General features: G+C 42.7%; 1 protein-coding gene across 1 annotated transcript in view; it reads left to right on the forward strand.

Annotated features, from left to right (window-relative positions):
- The window catches only part of CCDC150 (coiled-coil domain containing 150), a gene marked incomplete at both ends in the record, with an annotated part of 75376 nt that extends 55281 nt beyond the window's left edge, over positions 1–20095 (forward strand). The window contains 11 exons of the mRNA XM_080932889.1: positions 7258–7386; positions 8860–9029; positions 9960–10053; positions 10928–11097; positions 14435–14561; positions 17068–17262; positions 17535–17603; positions 17687–17848; positions 18768–18854; positions 19607–19726; positions 19976–20095. Of these exons, the coding sequence (XP_080789015.1) occupies positions 7258–7386; positions 8860–9029; positions 9960–10053; positions 10928–11097; positions 14435–14561; positions 17068–17262; positions 17535–17603; positions 17687–17848; positions 18768–18854; positions 19607–19726; positions 19976–20095 (1443 nt within the window). The remainder of the gene's footprint in view (positions 1–7257; positions 7387–8859; positions 9030–9959; positions 10054–10927; positions 11098–14434; positions 14562–17067; positions 17263–17534; positions 17604–17686; positions 17849–18767; positions 18855–19606; positions 19727–19975) is intronic.
- Positions 20096–21080: the final 985 nt, after the last annotated feature.

Below are 21080 nucleotides of genomic sequence, written 5' to 3' on the forward strand. Positions count from 1 at the left end.
GGTGGAGCATGTGTCCTTGTTATATGTTGGAGTATCTTTTGGGTATTATAGCTGGGTCCTCAGGTAGTACTATGTCAAATTTTCTGAGAAACTGCCAGACTGATTTCCAGTGTGGTTAGTTGTACCAGCTTATAATCCCACAAACAGTGAAAGAGTGTTCCTCTTTCTCCACATCCTCACCAGCATCTGCTGTCACCTGAGTTTTTGATCTTAGCCATTCTGACTGGTGTGAGGTGGAATCTCAGGATTGTTTTGATTTGCATTTCCCTGATGACTAAGGATGTTGACCATAGGTGCTTTTCAGCCATTCAATATTCCCCAATTGAGAATTCTTTGTTTAGCTCTGTACACCATTTTAAATAGGATTATTTGATTCTCTGGAGTCTAACTCCTTGAGTTATATATATAATATATATATAGGATATTAGCCCTCTATAAGATGTAGGATTGTAAAGAACTTTTCCCAATCAGTTGGTTGCTGTTTTGTCCTATTGACAGTGTCCTTTGCCTTACAGAAACTGCAATTTCATGAGGTCCCATTTGTCAATTCTTGATCTTAGAATAATCTATTGTTATTCTATTCAGGAAACATTCCTCTGTTCCTATGTGTTCGAGGTTCTTCCCCACTTTCTCTTCTATTAGTTTCAGTGTACCTGGTTTTATGTGGAGGTCTTTAATCAACTTGGACTTGAGCTTTGTTCAAAGAGATAAGAATGGATCAATTTACATTCTTCTACATGCTGACTTCCAGTTGAACCAGCACCATCGGTTGAAGATGCTGTCATTTTTCCATTAAATGTTTTTGGCTCATTTGTCAAAGATCAAGTGACCATGGGTGTGTGGGTTCATTTCTGGGTCTTCAAATCTATTCCATTGATCTACCTTCCTGTTTTTGTACCAATACAATACAGTTTTTATCACTATTGCTCTGTAACACAGCTTGAAGTCAGGGAAGTTCTTTTATTGATGAGAATAGTTTGTGCTATCCTGGACTTTTTGTTATTCCAAATGAAATCGAGAATTGCTCTTTCTAACTCTATGAAGTGTTGAGTTTAAATTTTGATGGGGATTGCAAGATGGCCATTTTTACTATATTAATCCTGCCAATCCATGAGCATGGGAGATCTTTTCATATTCTGAGATCTTCTTCAATTTCTTATTTCAGAGACTTGAAGTTTTTGTCATACAGATCTTTCACTTGGTTGGTTAGGGTCACACAAAGGTATTTTATATTGTTGGTGACTATGTGAAGGGTGTCATTTCCCTAATTTCTTTCCCAGCCTGTTTATCCTTTGAGTAGAGGAAGGCTACTGATTTGTTTGAGTAAAATTTATATCTAGTCACTTTACTGAAGTTGTTTATCAGGTTTAGGAGTTCTCTGGTGGAATTCTTAGGGTCACTTAAGTATACTATCATATCATCTACAAATGGTGATATTTTTGACTTCTTCTCTTCCAATTTGTATTCATTTGATATCCTTTTGTTGTCTAATTGCTCTGGCCAGGACTTTCAGTACTATATTGAATAAGTATGGAGAGAGTGGGCAGCCTTGTCTAGTCCCTGATTTTAGTGGGATTGCTTCAAGTTTCTCTCTGTTTAGTTTGATGTTGGCTACTGGTTTGCTGTATATTGCTTTTACTATGTTTAGGTATAAGCCTTGAATTCCTTATCTTTCCAAGACCTTTATTACGAAGGGGTGTTGAAACTTGTCAAATGCTTTCTCAGCATCTAATGAGATGATCATGTGGTTTTATTCTTTGAGTTTGTTTATATGGTGGGTCATGTTGATAGATTTCCGTATATTGAACCATTCCTGCATCCCTGGGATGAAGCCTACTTATAGTAAATAATCATTTTAATGTGTTCTTAGATTAGGTTTGCAATAATTTTAGTGATTATTTTTGAATCCATGTTCATGAGAGAAATTGGTCTGAAGTTCTCTTTTTTTGTTGTTGGGTTTTTATGTGGTTTAACTATATGTGTAATTGTGGCTTCATAGAAAAAATGGGTAGCATTCCTTGTGTTTCTGTTTTGTGGAATAGTTTGGAGAGTATTGGTATTAGGTCTTCTATGAACGTCTGATAGAATTCTGCACCAAACTCATCTGGTCCTGGGCTTTTATTATTATATTATTATAGAAAGAATATAAAGTTGAGTAGGTATGGGAGAGTTGTGGAAGTTCTGGGAGAAGTTGGAGTCTTACATTTGCTCTGGAAAGTTTTGTGTGCTCGCTTGTTTTCCTACCGCTGTCTGAATGCACTGTTCCCCCAGCCTTCCATCACTAATAGTCTTTCTTTACTTTTGTTCGCTGTGTTCTGCATTTCATGTGTGAGTGTGATACATGTTTGCAAATGTATATGTACACATTGTGGGGATGCATACTTGCCCATGCATGCACATGCAGAAACCAGAGAAGGATGCTGAGCATCTTCCTCTGTTATTCTCTTCTTTATCCCTCTTAGCTTCTGCCTAGCAGTGCTGGGGTCACTGAGCTATGTCCTCAGCCAGTGCTGGGGTCACTGAGCTATGTCCTCAGCCAGTGCTGGGGTCACTGAGCTATGTCTCTAGCCAGTGCTGGGGTCACTGAGCTATGTCTCCAGCCAGTGCTGGGGTCACTGAGCTATGCCGCCAGCCAGTGCTGGGGTCACTGAGCTATGCCTCCAGCCAGTGCTGGGGTCACTGAGATATGTCTCCTGCCAGTGCTGGGGTCACTGAGCTATGCCTCCAGCCCACTGATATTTTTGACTGCTTGATCAAATCTATTGCTTATGCTTCCTTCTTTGCTTCATTTCCAATATTCTGTTCTCGTTTTTCCCTCAAGTATCAGTTTTCTTGCTGTATCGCTCAACCATGTTGCTGGCTTACTGAAGTTTTTTTTTATGCTCTAAATGAATTCCCTGACTACTTTCACATGCTTATTTTTTGAAGTGGTTAACATTTTTTAAAGAAGACTTTTGGATTTTGGTTTGGCACTTGAACCATGTCAGTCTCTTTGGGTGTATCTTTTATGTCTGTGTTACAGTTTCTACATCTTAGGATTGAATGTCTACTCCTGTGTCACTTGTGACTCTACTCTCAATCTCCAGTCCTGCTGAGTAACACTCACTGTAACAGCAGCAGCTTCAAACTGAGGAGACAGAAATACAATAGAAACTGATAAAATACAAGTAACCACGGAAGTGGTAAAAACAATATTTATGGTGAAAGTAGGAATGATAAACGAGTAACACAAAGATGGCTCAGCAGGAAAGGCCCTCAAAGCCACACAGCCTGATGGATGGTCTGAGTGTGATCCCTGGAACCCTTGGTAAGGTGGAAGGAGATAATTCTTTCAACAAAACCGTCCTCTTGACCTGTACATGTGGTTATCCCACACAGCCATAAATCACACATTGCATATAACAGCACACAATAACAACAACAATAATAATACAATAACAATTTTACAGAGCAAAGCAATGTGAAAAACACTACTAAAACTATTTCTTTTGAATAGGGAATACACATAGCAGAAAAAAAGAAAGTACTAGAACAGCGTCTTTCTGGATCCTATAAAATTGTCAAATAGAAAGAAGCAGTTAAAGTCTGTCTTTCCTACCATGTAGGACAGTGCTGAACCATGCAGTCAAATGCCAGAGTTGTCTTCCTTTAGGAATGTCCCTCCCTGTGTGCCAAAGGCTATGCTGACCACCATTAGCTTTGGATCTTGTCGAGTAGATTTTTCCTGCACTCCAGAGAGTCCTGAGTTCCTTGGGTATCTAGTGCTGTGGTCAAAGGGCGGCCCCTGACTGTGTTACCAATTGCAGCAAGCAGGCAAAGCACCGAGACCTGTGTGTGAGGTCTACTCTGTGTTTCAAACCTTTAGGACTATATCCCTAGCCAGAGGGATGAGGTTGAAATGCAGTACCCCACTTGTCTACAAAGTAGTCAGTGAGCCCCACTACAGACAAAGGACTTCAAAAGATTAATTTATCTGTCCACCTCAAGCCCAAGGCTGTGAGACTTTTCATCTATCCTCAGGTGATGGATGGACTAAGGTCCCAGGAACCAAGGGCAGTACTCCCATTCTCTGTGCCCTTAACTTCCCAAGTGGAGCCTTCTGTTACCTCAGCTCCTCTCCAGGTTCCTTGGCTTCTGACTAGTCCTTTTATTAGGCTCTGAGGGTGACAGTGTCTTAAACAATAGTTCCTTCTCTAGATGACACCTAGCCACTGCACTCTGAGGCTTGTTTACAGCTCCCGTTGGTGGTGTGTTAACCTGGAGCTTAAAAGTGAGGTGGGCTGCAGTCCCATGAAATAGCTACTGACTATCTGACAATTTATATACTCTGAGAGTGAGGAAGAATCATATGAGTAAGTTATTCAATCACAAGAATAAGCCACACATGGCAAACCCCATGTTTACCGTAGAAGCACGTGAATAACAACGGCTGAAGTGAACTCACTCCTGTGTGACACACCAGGGAGGGGTATGAAAGTCCATGCCAACAACACTTTTGTGGTTTTGGAGAAACTAAGGTCCCAAGACTCTTGCTTTCTTGGAGTCTTTCACAAGCACTCAGAATTCCCCTTGAATGGCCCCATTCTTGTACTGTGTTCTGACAGGAGAAGCAAAACAGAGACAGTGACTGTCGCCCAGATGCTTCAGGTAAGTTGAGGGCTTGTCCTGTGGCCAGGGCATCAGTTTGTTTCGGCAGGGCCTGCTGGCATACCTTTGGATAAAGCTGCTGACACCCCTGAAGGCACTGCTGCTGTCTCCTGGTTGTCACTGTCCGATTGTCTGCACTCCCCCGATGGCTCACTCCCTTTTGACTCCCCTCCTCTTGCCTCCATTTCTTTGGACTAGAACTGTGCTCACTTTTCTCCTTTGCCCAGACTCATTGAGGTAGCTTCTGATTTCTATCTGTCTGGAATTGTTTGCGTTTCAAAAGTTGTAAACTTTTAGCTCCATAGTTCGGCTTCTCTTGTGTCTGTGTTTTCACTGACTTGAGTTACATATTAAGTTTGCTCATATGTCCACTTAGGAAAGGCTGAAAGCACACTGCATAGTCTGCAGGAAATAATTCCCAATTGCAGGGCTTTCAAAAATCTCATCTGAGGATTGATTCCTGCAGCTGATATGCTTTTCTGGTTACTAAATTAATATTTTATTATCAATTAATTATTTTATTAATAAAATATTTATTAAATAATTGATAATTTGATATTGATATTAAAGTGATAATATCTGGACATTAGCCGATCATATTGGGCAAATGTTCTGCAGATCAAAAGCATTGCTACAATTGCTTTTGTAGCAATGCTATGTAGACAAATTGATGATTTCATAATTCCTAATAATGATTCTAGAGAATTCCTAAATTTATACAGGTAATTTTGAGCCCTCTGAATCTAAAGGCTGCAGTTAGGGCTCTGTAACCTCCATGTGTTGTGGGCTAATAGCACTAAGACAGGAAGCAGGTTTAAAACAGATTTATAATCAGTGAAAACACTCTTTCTGGACTGGCTGTGAAACCATTATCTGACCACTAAAAGTCATGAACAATTTATTATAGGTGCAAGGACAAAAATTAAAATATTGTCTGGACTTAGCTGTACAAAACTTCAGTAATAATGATACACAAGGCAGATTATTTGCCTCTTAGACAAAACCATGGTAACTTAGACATAGGGATTATTGTTTTGAATTCTCAAGGACCTGTAGAGCTTGGGGCAGATAATGACTTTAATTAGATAACTAGTCTTAATGGAAACATGTAAACATCACTGCTGTAACTCCTTATGCAGTTTATGATTTGAATTTAGGTTTGAACTTGTTGTGAACTATCAGAAAGGCAGAGAATATCATGTGATCATGTATCCTGAAAGGTACAAGAACTAGGAATGATGACAGTAAAAGCAGGAGAGAAGCAGAATAGAAGGAGAGCAGGGGGAGAGCAGGAGGAGAGCAGGAGGAGAGCAGGGGGAGAGCAGGGGGAGAGCAGGGGGAGAGCAGGGGGAGAGCAGGAGGAGAGCAGGGGGAGAGCAGGGGGAGCAGGGGGAGAGCAGGGGGAGAGCAGGAGGAGAGCAGGAGGAGAGCAGGGGGAGAGCAGGGGGAGAGCAGGGGGAGAGCAGGAGGAGAGCAGGGGGAGAGCAGGGGGAGAGCAGGGGGAGAGCAGGAGGAGAGCAGGGGGAGAGCAGGGGGAGAGCAGGAGGAGAGCAGGTAGGCTTCTTCTTACCATGAGTTTTTGCTTAATGGCAAGTTTCTTCTTACTGAGAAACAGGGCTTTTCCTCAGTATAGAGGGAGTTTTTTCTTCTTCTAATCAATAAAGATGGAGCTTATTTTTCATCCAGAATGCACGAGTTCTTTCTGCACTGGCGCTTGATCAGTGGGACCTGCTCATAGAGGATTTTACTCCATTCACCAAATGTGTGTGTGTGTGAGAGAGAGTGAGTGTGTGTGTGTGTGCATGTGTGCGCGTGTGTGTGTGAGTGTGTGTGTGTGTGTGTGAGAGAGAGAGAGAGTGTGCGTGTGTGTGTGTACGTATGTGAGTTGATGAGACAGAAGGTTGGACCCAACAAAAAGGTGAATGGATGTGTATATGAATATGTGCATAAATGTGTACATATTTGCATATTTGCTTTAGTAAAAGTTTTTCTTTCTATGAGCATAATGTTCTTTGTCTAGTTCACTAACAGTTAATTGCTCCAAGCCTCCCTCTCACTTGGCCTTTTGAGAGGTGAGGCTTCCAGGCGAGAGAAAGGAGCCTTAGCAATAAACCTCTACTGAATTCCATATGCCATACAGCATGTGTTCATTGACAGAGAATTATGAAGTAAGTTTATAGTGTTAAGTTTTCTAGTGTTTAGTGGAACACAGAGAATTATAAAGTGGATTAAAGAGAGAGGTAAAGAGCTGTTTCCCCAGCATTTATTGAATCACAGAACAGTATGAAAAAGTATAGTGTTCAGCACAGAACAGTTAGAGAGTTTAAAGGCTAGAGATCCTTGCTCTTTTGGTCTGCATCCGATGCTTTGTCCCACTTCAAGCCATTCCAGCCAGGGCAGGCCTCTGGCACCCTGTTTATTCACTGATTTTGTTGTTAAAGATGTGTAGTCTTTTGTAAAGGGATAAATAGGTAATGGAGGTGGGTCTATTTATTCAAGTGGATAAGCATATTTATGCATGTTTATTTTATAAATGTTTGTATTTTATTATAATCACAGGTTTGTTGTGCTCTAGAAAATTATGCATTTTTAATTTTTTTTCCTTCCAAGATGAAATCTATTCTTGGGAGAAATGAGGAAGAACTGGCCCATGCAGTGACGTGTCGAGACGCTGCCCTAAAAGAGAGCCAGAAGTTAAAACGGGACCTGGAGGCGTTGGAGGAAAGGGAGAACAAGAAGGCAAGGCACCCTCTCTGAAAATCTGTTCTGAAATCTAACAAGCCACATGCCCTGACTTCCTTTCCCCATTCTGAAAGAGATGCTATCAATGAAGGGTGAAATAGTTGTATATTTTTCTGTAAAGACACACTGTGACTACCAGAAGAGTCTGATTGTTTTCTGTTGCAGTCCATCTGATGGATGGATAGATGATGTAACCACCTCTGAGGGTCCTCTACTTAGCAGTTTCTTTGAACTTCTCTTGTTTTTTGCAAAGGGTGTGACCCAGGCTGGTCTGAGAGTATCTGTCCTGCCTTAGTCCTTGGCCATCCCCGACCATGGGACTGGGATTCTGGCTTTTACTATCCTGCCCAGCCTCCTGTCTGCATTTAATTAGCGTGATATGGCCTTGCTGTGAGGCTTTACCTTAACAATGTTTCTCTGTGATTTAGCAGCAGCAGTCCCCTCCCAAACATTGTTTAAATGTGTTTAAAGAGTCATACCACACTCAGCATTCTGTCAGCTCAAACATTTATCAGTCATCCTCTTTGAGAACATTTGGTATGTATATGACTAGCTCCTTATACTGTTTGTATGTGAAACATTCAACTAATTCTTGGCAGATATGTTGTCTTACTGTTTAAAACCCATTAGAGTTTCCTTCCATCCTGTGGCACCACTGACTGGACAACTATTCCGTGTTCATCCTCCACCCTTCTGGCTCTAGCAATCTCTCTTTTCTGCTTCGTTGAGGTCAGATTTTAGCTTCCACCTTTAAGTGAGAATAGACATTATATATCTTTCTATGCCTGAGTTATTTCAGTTCAATCTAATGTCTGCCACTTCCAACCATGTTACTACAAATAACAGAATTCTCTTATTATATCTGAATAAGATTCAATGGTGTATGTGTGCCATATTTTTATCTCTTCTTCTATCAATAACTCGAACTTCTTTGTGTGTATGTATGTATGTGTGTATGTATGTGTATATGTACGTGTGTGTGTATATGTATGTATGCATTGGTCAGAGGAAAATTTGCAGGAGTTGGTTTTCTCCTTCCATCATATGGATCCCAGAGAGGAAACTCGGGTCATCATGCTTAGTGGCAGTGCTTTATTTACACTCTGAACCATCTTGCTCACCATCTCAAGCTTCTTGACAGCCAGTGGTGTTATTACGTCTTAGGAGAGGGAGACCTAATAATTCTTCAGCAGCCTCACTTTATCCCCAAGACGTTTATCTTTAGCTGATCTCAGATATGTTCTTTTTCTGAGCCCATGGGAAGACAGCTGAGCCTACTATCTGAACTATCACCTCTGAACCAAGGAGGTTGTTGGCCCAGTATTGTCACTTAATTGTGTGCTGTGCTGTGTCCATAGTCAGGACACTGCCACATTTCCCATGGAGGACTTTTCTTATTCCCAAAACACAACTTAAACAAATGTGAACCATACTTTTTTCCCTTTTCTATCTTGTTTCATTTGTCTTTAGGTGGGAAACTTTCAGAAACAATTAGCAGAGGCTAAAGAAGACAACTGCAAGGTCACAATCATGCTGGAAAACGTGCTGGCTTCTCACAGTAAGATGCAGGGAGCCCTGGAGAAAGTCCAGATAGAGCTGGGTCGGAGAGACTCGGAGATCGCGGGCCTCAAGAAGGAAAGGTACTGACTTACGTTGTCAGCCGTGCTGAGGAAGAACAAGAAGTCTCTTGAGTATGATTTACCTTGAAAAACTGTTAAAACAGTGTTTGAAGAACTAGCAGGTTATGGGTTAAACTGGCATTAGGAAGCTTTTCAGAAAGTCCAGGTTGCCCTGTTATAGTGGCTCGAAGGACAATGTCCCCTTGAAGTTTTGGACTTTTAACCATTACTGCTTTCTGCACTATTCAAGCCTAACTGCAAGATTAATAATTTTCTTAGGTTAATGAGCCTGAGAATTACTATTTGCTGTGTGTAATTACTAGATTTCACTGAATATTTCAGAATTACATAAAATGATAATTAAAAATAAAGAAAAATTACACTTAATATTTCTTTTGTGCTAAGAAAACATGGTCTGAGGCTGATAGTGCCTCTGGACTGCATTCTGTCTGTTCCAGTTCCTATTACGTGTGTGTACGCGAGAACTAGTGAATTGAATTTTTCCACTGTACTTATCTTTATTTGTGTTATGAATGTGTTCTCTAGTACATTAATTTGTAAAAGGCAAAATTATAATATATAAAATATTGCTTGTCATAGTACATCTCAGAGTAGCTGTCATACTTAAAAGCAAAAAGCGTAGTCTCAGGCCAAGCCTTACCAGTACACTAAATTGCCCTGCCGGAAATCAGTCAAAAACATGTATTCATAGGCTAACAAGTAAGCATGATTGAGTCACATATGAGACGGTGTTTTAGTTCCTTAGGGGCCTTCCTTTCTTGCCCTGAAGATGAAGCTATATCATATAATAAGCCATTATTATATTTTGAGCACGTGTAACGCTAATAATGCAGCCTGAGCGTCCAAAACAAAGGTGTCCTGGACCTCACACTTGGCACCATCATCCCTGTACCCTCCTTGACAGTCACCTCCTGTGCTTTCTATTTTTAGGTCTCTAAATCAACAAAGGGTACAGAAGCTTGAAGCGGAAGTGGACCAGTGGCAGGCCAGAATGCTGATTGTGGAGGCCCAGCACAGCAGTGAGGTAGAAGCTCGCTGTTAGAGCTCTTCAGCTCTATCGTGACCTTAGTTGTTAGAAAAATGAGATGAAACAGAAGGTTCCTTTTCATTAGGAGTTCTAGACGGTGACATATTTATGAATAGGAAATGGGTAATTGCATAATTTTGACTGATTTTTTTCTTCTGTTATCCATGTTCTTCTCATTTATTAATGCACAGATTATTTCAGGAATTATGTCTTAGAAAATACTGTATAATCTCAGAGATAGCTGGCAAACCTGTGAGAACACATGTGCATACATGCGTGCACACTAAATATGTATCTACACATACATGTTTATGGAAAGCATGAATAAGCCTTTTCATGATTTTTTTGTTTGTTGTGTTTTGGCAAACTGTGGGACTTCATTTTCTCCTATGTGTACAAGGGACTGAACTGAAGGCAGCAAGCTGGGTGGCAGGTGCCTTCTGCTGAGACGTCTCATTAGCCCTTAATCAGCCTGGTTTGAGGAGAGTAGACAAGGAATAGTTGTCAGTTTTTAATCTCCTAGAGAATGAGACCAGAAGATAGAATCTGTAAGAGAACAGTCTAACTGATGAAACTCTTAAAAGTCAAGGCAATATAAGCTAACTCTATTCTCCCATGCTCTCTGATCTCCAATGGAACTGCCTTCTGAGAGTGGTATTGGTGATAGTGTGTGTATGTGTGTGTGTGAGACTGTATGAGTGTGCATATGTGTGTGAGTATGTGTATGTGAGTGTGTATGTGTGATGGTTTACCTACAGTGTTTGTTTCTAATTCTGGCTGATTATTTCAGTGGCACTTATAGCCAGAGTTTAAGGAGTGAAGACCGGCCTACTGACTGCCCTGGACTCACGGGTACTCCTCTGCCTTTCAGATGGAGCCACTGCAGAAGTCTCTAGATATGACTAGAGAAGACAACAGGAAACTGGCCATGAGCCTAGAGCAGTCTCTCCAGACAAATGGCCATCTGCAGTCTAAGATTGATCACCTCCAAGAAAAACTGGAAAGCAGAGAACGTGAGCGACAGAGCCTGGAAGCCTTCAAGTAAGCAGGAGCTTCACAGAGGGCTGGGGCAGCAGCTCTGGAGAGTGAGGGGCTGATGTGGAGAAGCTAGTAAAGCCTTTCCTCTTGCTTCAGCTAGTGCAGCTAATGCAGCTAGTGCATGGTCAGCACCCAAGCATGGCTGAACAGCAGCCAGTAGCAGCTGGCTGGGGCATGCCCGTGTGCCTCTCCTTTTCAGTCCTTTGCCCATCATCAAGCTGGTTCTTGATGTGACGTCAGCCCAAACTTAAAGACTTCTACAGGGGACACTCAGGTCTCTTCCAGCTTAAGCTACCTGTTAAAGCATTGCTGAGCCAGGTATGGAAGCACAAGTTCCAGTACTTAGAAGGCTGAGGTAAGCAGATCATGAACTTGAAGCAGCCTGGGTTACACAGTCAGATCCTATCTCAAGAAAAGCAAGTACGAGCTGAGACAGATGGCTCAGTGGGCTGAGGCACCTATGTGGGTCAGGGCAGAAGCTAAGGCAAAGAAAGATGCTGCTTTTCCACCTACACAGTCTGTGCAGGTCTTACTTTATATTTTACAAACTGTCCTGACACAAAACAATACAGTGTTTGTATAGTGTCTGACAGGATCATCTTAAAACCCACCCAAGTCAGATAAATTGTTTAAGTTACCTAGTGAGTCATTCTTAACCCTGAATACCCTGGAAATTATGCAGGTACTCTTTGTTTTTCTGTTCATTTGTTCATTTTGCACTATTGAAGTTTGTTTTTATTTTATCTTTTCACAATTGTTTTTCATTTTTTAATGGCTTCATTTTCTAACGAGAGTACAAGAAAATATGTGGATGTGGGTGGGTAGGGAAGTAAGCTGATATGGGAAGAATTGAGGGAGAGGAACCATACTGAGAATATATTTTCTGAAATATTTTCAGTCTTAAAAAGCATAAATCATAATCCCTCTCACTACAGCTAAACTAAATATTGCAAGTGTCAATGACAAGGAAGGACTAAGGTGAGACTCATTTGCTTCAGAATGTCTTTTTATCTATATAGCTCACATTCTCATCAGAGAGCAGGCCCACCTCACTGGAAGCTTGCCACCCTGTTGACATTAAAAGAGGTTACAGTTTGGGTTCATCTTTACAAAGCTGAGAACTAATGCACTGAAGTGTGTGGTCTTCCGTGGGGAAGCCTGGGTAGAACCGGGGTTAGGGCATGGCACTATGCCAAGAAGAAGAGGCCAGAGAAGGAGCCATTGGGTCCATTTCCGTAGCTCCAGAAGATTACACAGACTAAGAACCATCTAGATCTGGAAAAGTCCTCATTATATAGAAGCAAAACTTGGCTGATGAAAGGCAGGCAGGCCATAAGATGGTGAAGGCTTGGGGCTCTGTGTGAAGGAAAGTATTTCCTACCTCGGCCCCTGGTGAGAGCTGGGTTCTGTTCCCAGGGTGGAGAGGAGGGCCTCACTTGGAGAAAATCTAGAGAAGGGCTGTCCATGAGTTTGAGTATAGCTCTCTGAACCAGAAAACTGTCTGAGGAACTAGCTGTGGGTGGTCTCCTCTGGAGGATAAATAAGTGTTAAAGACCCTCATTCCAGGAGGCCCAAGGTTAACCTCGCTATACTAAGCATGCAAGCCTCCATTTGAATAGATGTCACAGTGAGTGTTCCTTCTACAATACAAAGGAAAACTAAGGCTCCTGTCTACATAAGTGGCAGCAGAAACGGAAGCCTGAAGGGAAAACTAAACTAAAAGTTAACTTAAGGGCTGGTGAGATGGCTCAACATCTAAGCGTAGTCCTTGGGACACAAATAGAACAGAATGAAATACTGCAATTTACACTGGCCCACACGCGCGTGTGCACGCGCACACACACACACACACACACACATACACACACGCACACAGAGACACACTTATTAAATATTTTGAAATTTTAAATTGTTTTAAAGTTAATCTACGCATAAATTAAATTTGAAATCAGTTTAAAGTTAGGATTTGAACTTTAGACGTAAAAGATGACAGTAGTAATGGCTGACATTTACTGTGTCCTTTTCTTGTAATGGCCATTAATTATACTAAACACCCCTTAATGCCAGCTAGGATCATCTGATGTAGACATTGTTGTTGTCCCCATAGATGAGGAAATGGGGTGAGAACACGGCATTCCTACTCAGGATCAGATATGTTGTTGAAGCTGGAGTCAATCCGAGGGAGCAGACTGGAATTGATGATCAATCACATAACAAGACAGAAAATCAAAATACAATATGTACTATATAAGTAATAGTTTTCCACATATGTGTCTATATGTTTATATTTTGTGATGAGTATGGTGTGGGAGGTGTTTGGGGATGTAATTACGAAACACAATAATTTCACCAGTGGCTTCAGAGTGCCCATTCCTTTATGCGGTGTCATTAGGAAATTATTGGCGGGGCAGTAAGATGGCTCACCGGGTTTGCTGTGGAGGCTGATGACTTGAGACTCAATTCCTGCAGGTTTTCCTCTGACACTGCATGTGCACATATATGTTCACGAGCATGCACACACAAATATACAAATAAGTAAAGGTTTTGAAAGAAAAGATATCAGCGTGCTGTTGACCCTGGGTGGGCCCCTGTGTGGGCCCCTGTGTGGGCCCCTGTGTGGGCCCCTGTGTGGGCCCCTGTGTGGGCCCCTGTGTGGGCCCCTGTGTGGGCCCCTGATGAGACTGGAGCTACAGTTACCACCTTCAGCACGCCAGCCAGGCGGACAAGTGCACTCCATCAGCAGAGGCTCTTCTAGAAGCATGTAGGGAACATGGAGACATCATTCGAACACACAGGAGATGCTGAGAGAGAAAGGATTGCTATTGGTCACTCAGCCGAGCCACTCCCTGGGTCACCCCCACCTGGTCAGTCTTAAGTCCATTGGTGTCAAACCTTTCGTTTGTCCTCGAGATAGTAAAGAGCTGTGAACACCACACGATTCTGCCCACCATTTCAAGGAGTTCCAAAGAAGCCAAACTAAGAATGCTGCTCAGATGAAAAGCCCTTGCTTCAAGAAAGGAAGCGATATAGTTTAAGCCTAGAGAATAAGCGTCTGACGTCAAGCAGGACAGAGCAAAGCAGTCACCTCTTGTGTGATTGTCCACTCTGCTGTTTTTCTGAATGCTTTTGCCACTCTTGGTTGAATCCTTTTATGCAGAGTTGGGTTGGATTTTACACTGCCGGTAACCCACCCCCTTTTCCTTGGTTTGACCTGTACTCATGAGGTTGAGCTGATCATTTGTAAGTCACGGGTTGTTTTGAGGGCTGGCATTCTCTTGAAAATCCTTCTTAACTCTTAAGATGATTTTTTTAAGGGGATTTATTGTTTCCTTCAAAACAGAGAGCAGGCTGCTGAGGAATCCAGAGCAGAAGCAGAGTTGCATGCGGAGCGCGTTGAGGCTCTGAGGAAGCAGTTTCAGACCGAGAGGGAGACGGCAAAGAAAGCAACTCAGAGGGAACTTTCTGAGGTATGGGGCCATGCGAGAAAGGCCTGCACTTGTCTTAGCCATTCTGATCCCTCTGCTCAGCAAGGCAGATGTGCAACCACCTCTCCATGCGCAGCAACACTGACAAGAAGGCAGTTTGAGATACACACAGTTCCCTGCCAGGCAGAGAACTTTCCTACCAGGGATGAGCTATTGCCTGCCTTCTGACAGATCTAGTCACTGCTTCCTCAGCCCGTCTGTCCCCATCCACTGTGTAGCCCCGTCTCCAGAGAGGCACAAAGTAAGAACGTTTTTAGACTGGAAGGCAGGAAACAATGAAAGCATAGCTTTGAGTCTCACCGAGATGCAGGGCTAGGCCCTCTTATGCAGCCTGGTCAGAGCTGAGCCACAAAAATAGAAATGTCAGGGAAAGACGTATTACCTCAGAGGGACCTGCCTCATCTCATGGCCTCGCCCACTAGATCACTGGAAGTGGACTGTGAGGAAAAGCTCGAGCCCTCTTGGTTCCAAGCTGAGGATAATTCAGAACTTACTGCGACCACAGTAGAAAGTAGGGGAGAATAAGGAGAAAACAGATAATCAGGGCCAAGTAAGAACAGTTCTGCTGAAAGGGGACAATTAAGTCAAAAGGCCATTTTAGAGAAAGGATAAACATATTAACTGTTGTATCATGAACACTGAAGAGGAAGGTTTTAATTTTTGTGTACTTTTATTTGGTTACAGTTTTGGGGGTTCTGGTTTTAGTTTGTTTTCTTAGTTTTGAAGGGTGTTGGGTTTTATGTATGTTGAATTTTTGTTTACAGAGTGAATTTAAAGTTGGGCGGGTAGGGACAGAGCTATCTGGAAGAACTTGAGGGAGGAGAAGAATATCAAATTATTTAAATTTAAAAATAGTTTTAAATAATAAAAATTATTCTAAAATAGTAAACACACACACATGGCTTGAGATAGATTGTGTCTTACTAAGTTTATTACATGTAGTAATTGTCATTGGGAGACACAGTTTACAAGTTAACTTCAACTAATAATACTTAACAAGTTTTGTGAACTCAAAACCACTGTATAAATATGTTATAGAAAGCATGTTCTTTAGGACTCAGCCAAGTGTCCTGACTGTGGAAATAAACTATTAGATGGAGCGCATTGCCCAGAACACATAGAAAACTGAAAGCTGGGGCTGGAGGATGGCACAGGTGCTGAGAGCCGCTGTCGACCTTGCAGAGGACCTGAAATAGGCTCCTGGTGCACACATGGCTCACGGCCTCCTCTTGACTCCGATTTCAGGACATCCAGTGTCCTCTCTGATTCTGTTGGGAATGAGGCTCACCCACGGTATGCATACATACAGGCAAACAACACTCATTCACATAAACAAGTCTAAATTTTAAAACCAGAAGCCATAAAGGAACTTGTCTTCGTTGATGGCGAACTGGTGAGAAAAGCTGGTCACAGGGCGTGCCCGCGGCGGGCGCCAGCTGAGCATTGCTGAGCCTGCTTGTATCAGCCATTCGTGCATTGTCTCTAAGTGACTTGACTTCTGGACCCATTTCCTCTGTCGTCAAATCGAGGGTCATCACAGCCTCTCTTCGGGTTTGTTTAAAGAGTTGAAGAGTAAAAGCATGTGGCCAGCACGCCGAGGTGTGCTCTGCACTCCATAGTTCAGAAACCTCGTAAGCCTCAGCTCTCAAAATAAATCCTATCCACAGTTTCTGCAGCAAGTGACACAGAAAGGGGGACACTATGCTGGGCAGGGGACAAGACAGTGTAAAGTCATTCATTGAGATAGTGCTTTTTCATGAGACTAAAGTTAAAATGCTTTCACAGCCAGAGCAATACCATAAAATGATGCAGTGCTAGTGAGCACTGGCCAAGCATGTGTAACCACGTTTGTTTTCATCTCGTGAGCCGTGGAGCCGTGACAGCAAGGACGTGGTTACAGCATGGCAGTGGCCTCTGAGGTGGCAGTGCAGTGGGGGCTCTGTTTGCTTTCTAGGCGACCCACACAGTTTTCAGTGGACGGACCTGAGGCTTGAGGAGGTTAATTATATAAACCTACACTGGGTGGAGAAGCTAAGACTGGAAGTTAATCTCTCTCCACAGCATGCTGTGAAAATGCAGCTCATGACTCCAAGTTCACATCTTCATCTAAAGTCTTATTTCCTCTCAAATGTTAAAAACTATGAAAATAGCTTGATTTGTTGCTTCATAAATCTGCATAATCAGAAGTCACGCGTTGTATCGTTCTTATTTTTTTATGTGTTTTTTAAGTGTTTTGCATCTGTGTAGGTCTGTGTTCCGTGTGCGTACTTAATACTCTCAGAGGTCAGAAGAAGGCCTCATGCTCTGGAGCTGGGGTTGCAGATGGTTGGGAGCTGTATGTAGGTGCTGGAAACTGGATCCAGGACCTCTGTAAGAGCAGCTGCTGCTCCCAACTGCTGAGCCACCTCCTGTGGGAACAAACTGAAATGTCTCTTCCCGAATAGTAGCTGAAAGTTGTTCCTTCTCTTTTGCTTCTTTCTCTTCTAAGCTGAAGAAAGCTCTTGACGAAGCCAACTTCAGATCAGTGGAAGTGTCCCGGACGAACCGAGAGCTACGACACAAAGCTATGGAGCTAGAAAAAGTGGTGAACGGCAACAAGGAAAAGCTCAAAAACCAAAGGGCCCAAATAAAGCTGCACCTGTCAGCTAAGGCAAACAACGCGCAGAATTTGGAGAGGATGAAGGTTGTGTGGGAAGCCTAACCCTCTCCGCACCCCTGCAGTGTATGAGGAGGGTCTGCAGTGATATCTAGGGAGTGGCTTCAGGGCACTGGGAAGTGGGCAGGTGACTTCTGTGATGTCGTCTCTGCTTTGGTAGAGATAATGCTCTTGTCCTTGGCTCTTTTGGGGTCAGTGGGCTAGATAGGAAGTAGAATCCAGCAGAAACTGAAAACTACGTTCAGTCAGCCCAAATCTGTGTACTGATCATCTCCTTGTTGTTTCTGATTTACTCTCAGCAAATAGAAATGGAGTTGAGGCAAATGGAGACAATTAAAGACCAGTATCAGCAAAAGAACTATGAGCAGGTAAGATACGATTCCCACAAGCTCTGCTCACCATGAGTGTAAAACTTGGACTTAGGTTCGCCATGTTACCCTTTTCCCGTTAGTCACTGAGCATCCAGAGATTCGTGTCTGAGATGAACACCCTGCAGAAGGAGATGGAGCTGTTAGCTAAGAGCCAGTATGAGACCGCAGCAAGAAATAAGCAGCAAGAGCTGAAACTCGCGGCTGAGCGGAAAGTAAGGCAGGAACTAGAAAACCGATGCAAGGTGAGGGCTGTGTGAGATTCCTCTGCACAGTCATTACAAGTGTGTGTGCCCAAACCCAAGGAGAAGGCACTTAAGTTATCCTAGACCCTACAGAAACAATACATCCGTAAATGGTGTGTTAGCCGTTTCCTCAGCATAAGGACACAGATACCTGACACAAAGAAAGGGTTATGTCAGGCCACAGTCCCTGGCTCTGTTGACTGCACATGGGTGAGGCTGGATGTCATGGAAACGGTGACATGTACAGGAGGAGAGTGTCCCAGAGAGGGGACTGGGACCAGGTGTGTCCTCCCATACCCCAGTAACCAGCTAGGCCCACTTACTAGAGTTCCTGCCACCTTCCAAAATAACACTCCAACTAAAGACTAAACACCTAGCATTTCAACCTTTTGAAGGACATTTTATACGGAAATCATGATGGTTTGGAATATGGAAGATCTTCATTCTCAGTGTAATAATGATGTTTGCTTTTACAAGACAGCTAGAGCTTCCATGTGCACTGGACTCAGTCTTCTAGACTTTCAGCTTCAGCTTCTCCTCGGCAGGAAGACGTTCTTGTTACTGCCACAGGGAGCTTAGCAATTCCTAATTAACAAACAGTGTAAAGCCAAAACTAGAACAGGCCATTGAGATCCTTCTACCTTCTAACAGCCATAAGGGGGTCTCTTTTATTTAAGAAAGGGGGGGGGGTGAATGGAGAGAGAGAGAATGAGAGAGAGAGTGATTTCTCTCAGCAGAATCCATAAACCAAAACCAAACTTTTCATGTAGACTATAGCTTACATTGTATGAAAATACAAAATAAAAGTTCAAAAGTGTCCCATCTTATTTTCAGGATCTAATCACCATATTATAAATTTGAAGCATTTCAGTTCTATATGGTATATTGGAAGTTTATTACAATCTATCACATTTTTCAGGAATTGGAAGAAACTATCAGACACCTGAAGAAATGTAAAGAAGCCACGGAGAATAAACTGAAAGAAGCCAGTGTGGAGTCAGAACAGGTGAGCCAGGCCAGGCACTTAGAGACGTGCACAAGCAGCCCTCAAGCAGAGTTCTGTGAAGTCGGCCACTGACACAGTAGGCCAGAGAGCAGCAGGCAGGGCCAGCAGGTTACCAAGCTTCATTTTTACCATCGAGAACGGTAGTTAGGATTCTGTGTCCTAATGATGCAGAATGAAGGCTAGAATATTAATGAGTTCCGAAGCTCAAATACATACTTTGGAACAGAAGGGGAAGCAGCAATGGTGGACCTAATGAGTGCTTGCTTGATGCTGTGAGTTCCCTGGCCTCCAGTTCTTGGCTAGTTTGAATGCCAACTATGACACTTTCTGCATGCCCTTAGTAAAGTTACATTTAGTCATTTTTTGTGTGTATGCACATGTGTGTATGTTCATGTATGGGAATACCTGTGTCTGAGTATGAGCATGCATGTAGAGGCCAGAGGATAACCTTGTACTTGCTAGATAGCCGGCCTAGTCTAGTTGGTGAGTTCCAGTCCAAAAAGAGACCCTGTCTCAAAACAAAAAGGTGGCTGATAGCCAAGGTTATCCTCTGACCAGGAGCATGGCTAGCAGGAGCCCGCCTTCATCCTTTACAGCCGCACCCAGAGAGAATGTCCTTGGACTGATAGTTATTGAGTGCACTGCACAAACACATTGCAAGGAGCTCATGTGAGAACTTGCGTCTTCTGATGTCTAGGTACAAATCTCTCAGACCCAAACACAAAAGAACTTGTGGCTGTTTCTGTGTTCAGATAACAGCTAATCTGGAAGAAGCTCACCGCTGGTTTAAATGCAGGTTCGATGGATTACAACTTGAGCTGACAAAAAACCGGCTGCAGAGGCTTCCCCGGGAAGACAGGTGGCTGGAAGAGGTGAGGCTGATATGGTGGCCATAAAGAAGTTTGGTTTTCCTTCTCTGTTTCAAGCTACAGAAGCCTTCTACCCATCTATTTTGTCTTTACTCAACCACTTCTAGGAAACCAACAGACTAAGCTTTTCACCTTTCCCAAACCCTAGATCAAAACCACCTGTCTGAATGTAGATGTGGCATTAAAGGGGGCAGCAGGCTAAATACTGCGGGCTTGCAGCAGACTAGAGCTGGGTATTATGTTTCTCTGCAGGATGAAGATAGGAGGCATAATGCTGCAACCAGCCAATCTGTTCTCCGTCGATGGGAAACCAAACAGAACCTTGGGCTTATGCCCAAGAAGTACTATTCTGACACAGAGAGGAGGAAGTGACTTACGCAGGAGTCTCTTCCAGACTGTCTACCTCTCTGATCCTGCTGGCCAGCAAGTGGGGCTGGCCTGGCTCTACATTATAAGAACATGATGTGTGCTGAAGATTTTGGGCTTTATCCTTTATGAACTCTTTTATATTACTTCAGAACCAACCCATCTCTTTGTCCCTTTCCCTATTATATTCCAAATAAATTTAAACTAGTTTGTTTTATGATAGTAGATGCTGTCACATGCTGTTTTCAGATAGAATTTAGTGTTGAGCGAAATAGCCACAATAAGATGTTCTAGATTCATTCTGTAAGATTGTCTCTGGAAATGAAATTATTTGTAAAGATAGTAGACACCTTTCTATACCTTCTAAATATACACACACACACACATACACACACACACACACACACACACACACACACACACACACATTTCTGAGATACCACATGTCAGAAACTGTATTTACAGCCTCTTTGGTCACTAAAGGGTTGTTTACTGCGTACAGGACTCTGCACAATGCCAGTAGCCTGACTGGTAGGCATGGCTTCTTTTCACACTAGTCAGGAGCAACTTGAGCTTTATATGTCATTTCAATATTAAATGGTGGGCTTTGCAATCTGTACTTAAAATATATAATGGACTCTAAATGTCTCGATTCTGTTGGGATGACCAAGCCCTGGTGTAAGTGAACAATTACAATAGTGCAAAGAGCAATGACAACGAAATGGCCCAGGGTTGGACAGTTCAGCACTCAGTTTCTGATGTGAAATGGCAAAACTCAATTCTTTCTTGCTTTATTTGAAAAGAGAGGATTGTCTTATGGTTTGAGCTGCTCCTGAGCACATTCTGACCTTTTATTGTCATCGAGGGGACAGGGAATCCAAGCATTAGAGGCTTATCTGATTTTGGAGGCTTTCATGGGTTAATTTGTGTATTAGAATTATATGGCTGGTTCTGTTCATTGACTGACATCCAAATTGACTTCTAGACATAG

This window comes from Micromys minutus, assembly GCF_963924665.1.
Source record: "Micromys minutus genome assembly, chromosome: 19".
NCBI lineage: Eukaryota > Metazoa > Chordata > Mammalia > Rodentia > Muridae > Micromys > Micromys minutus.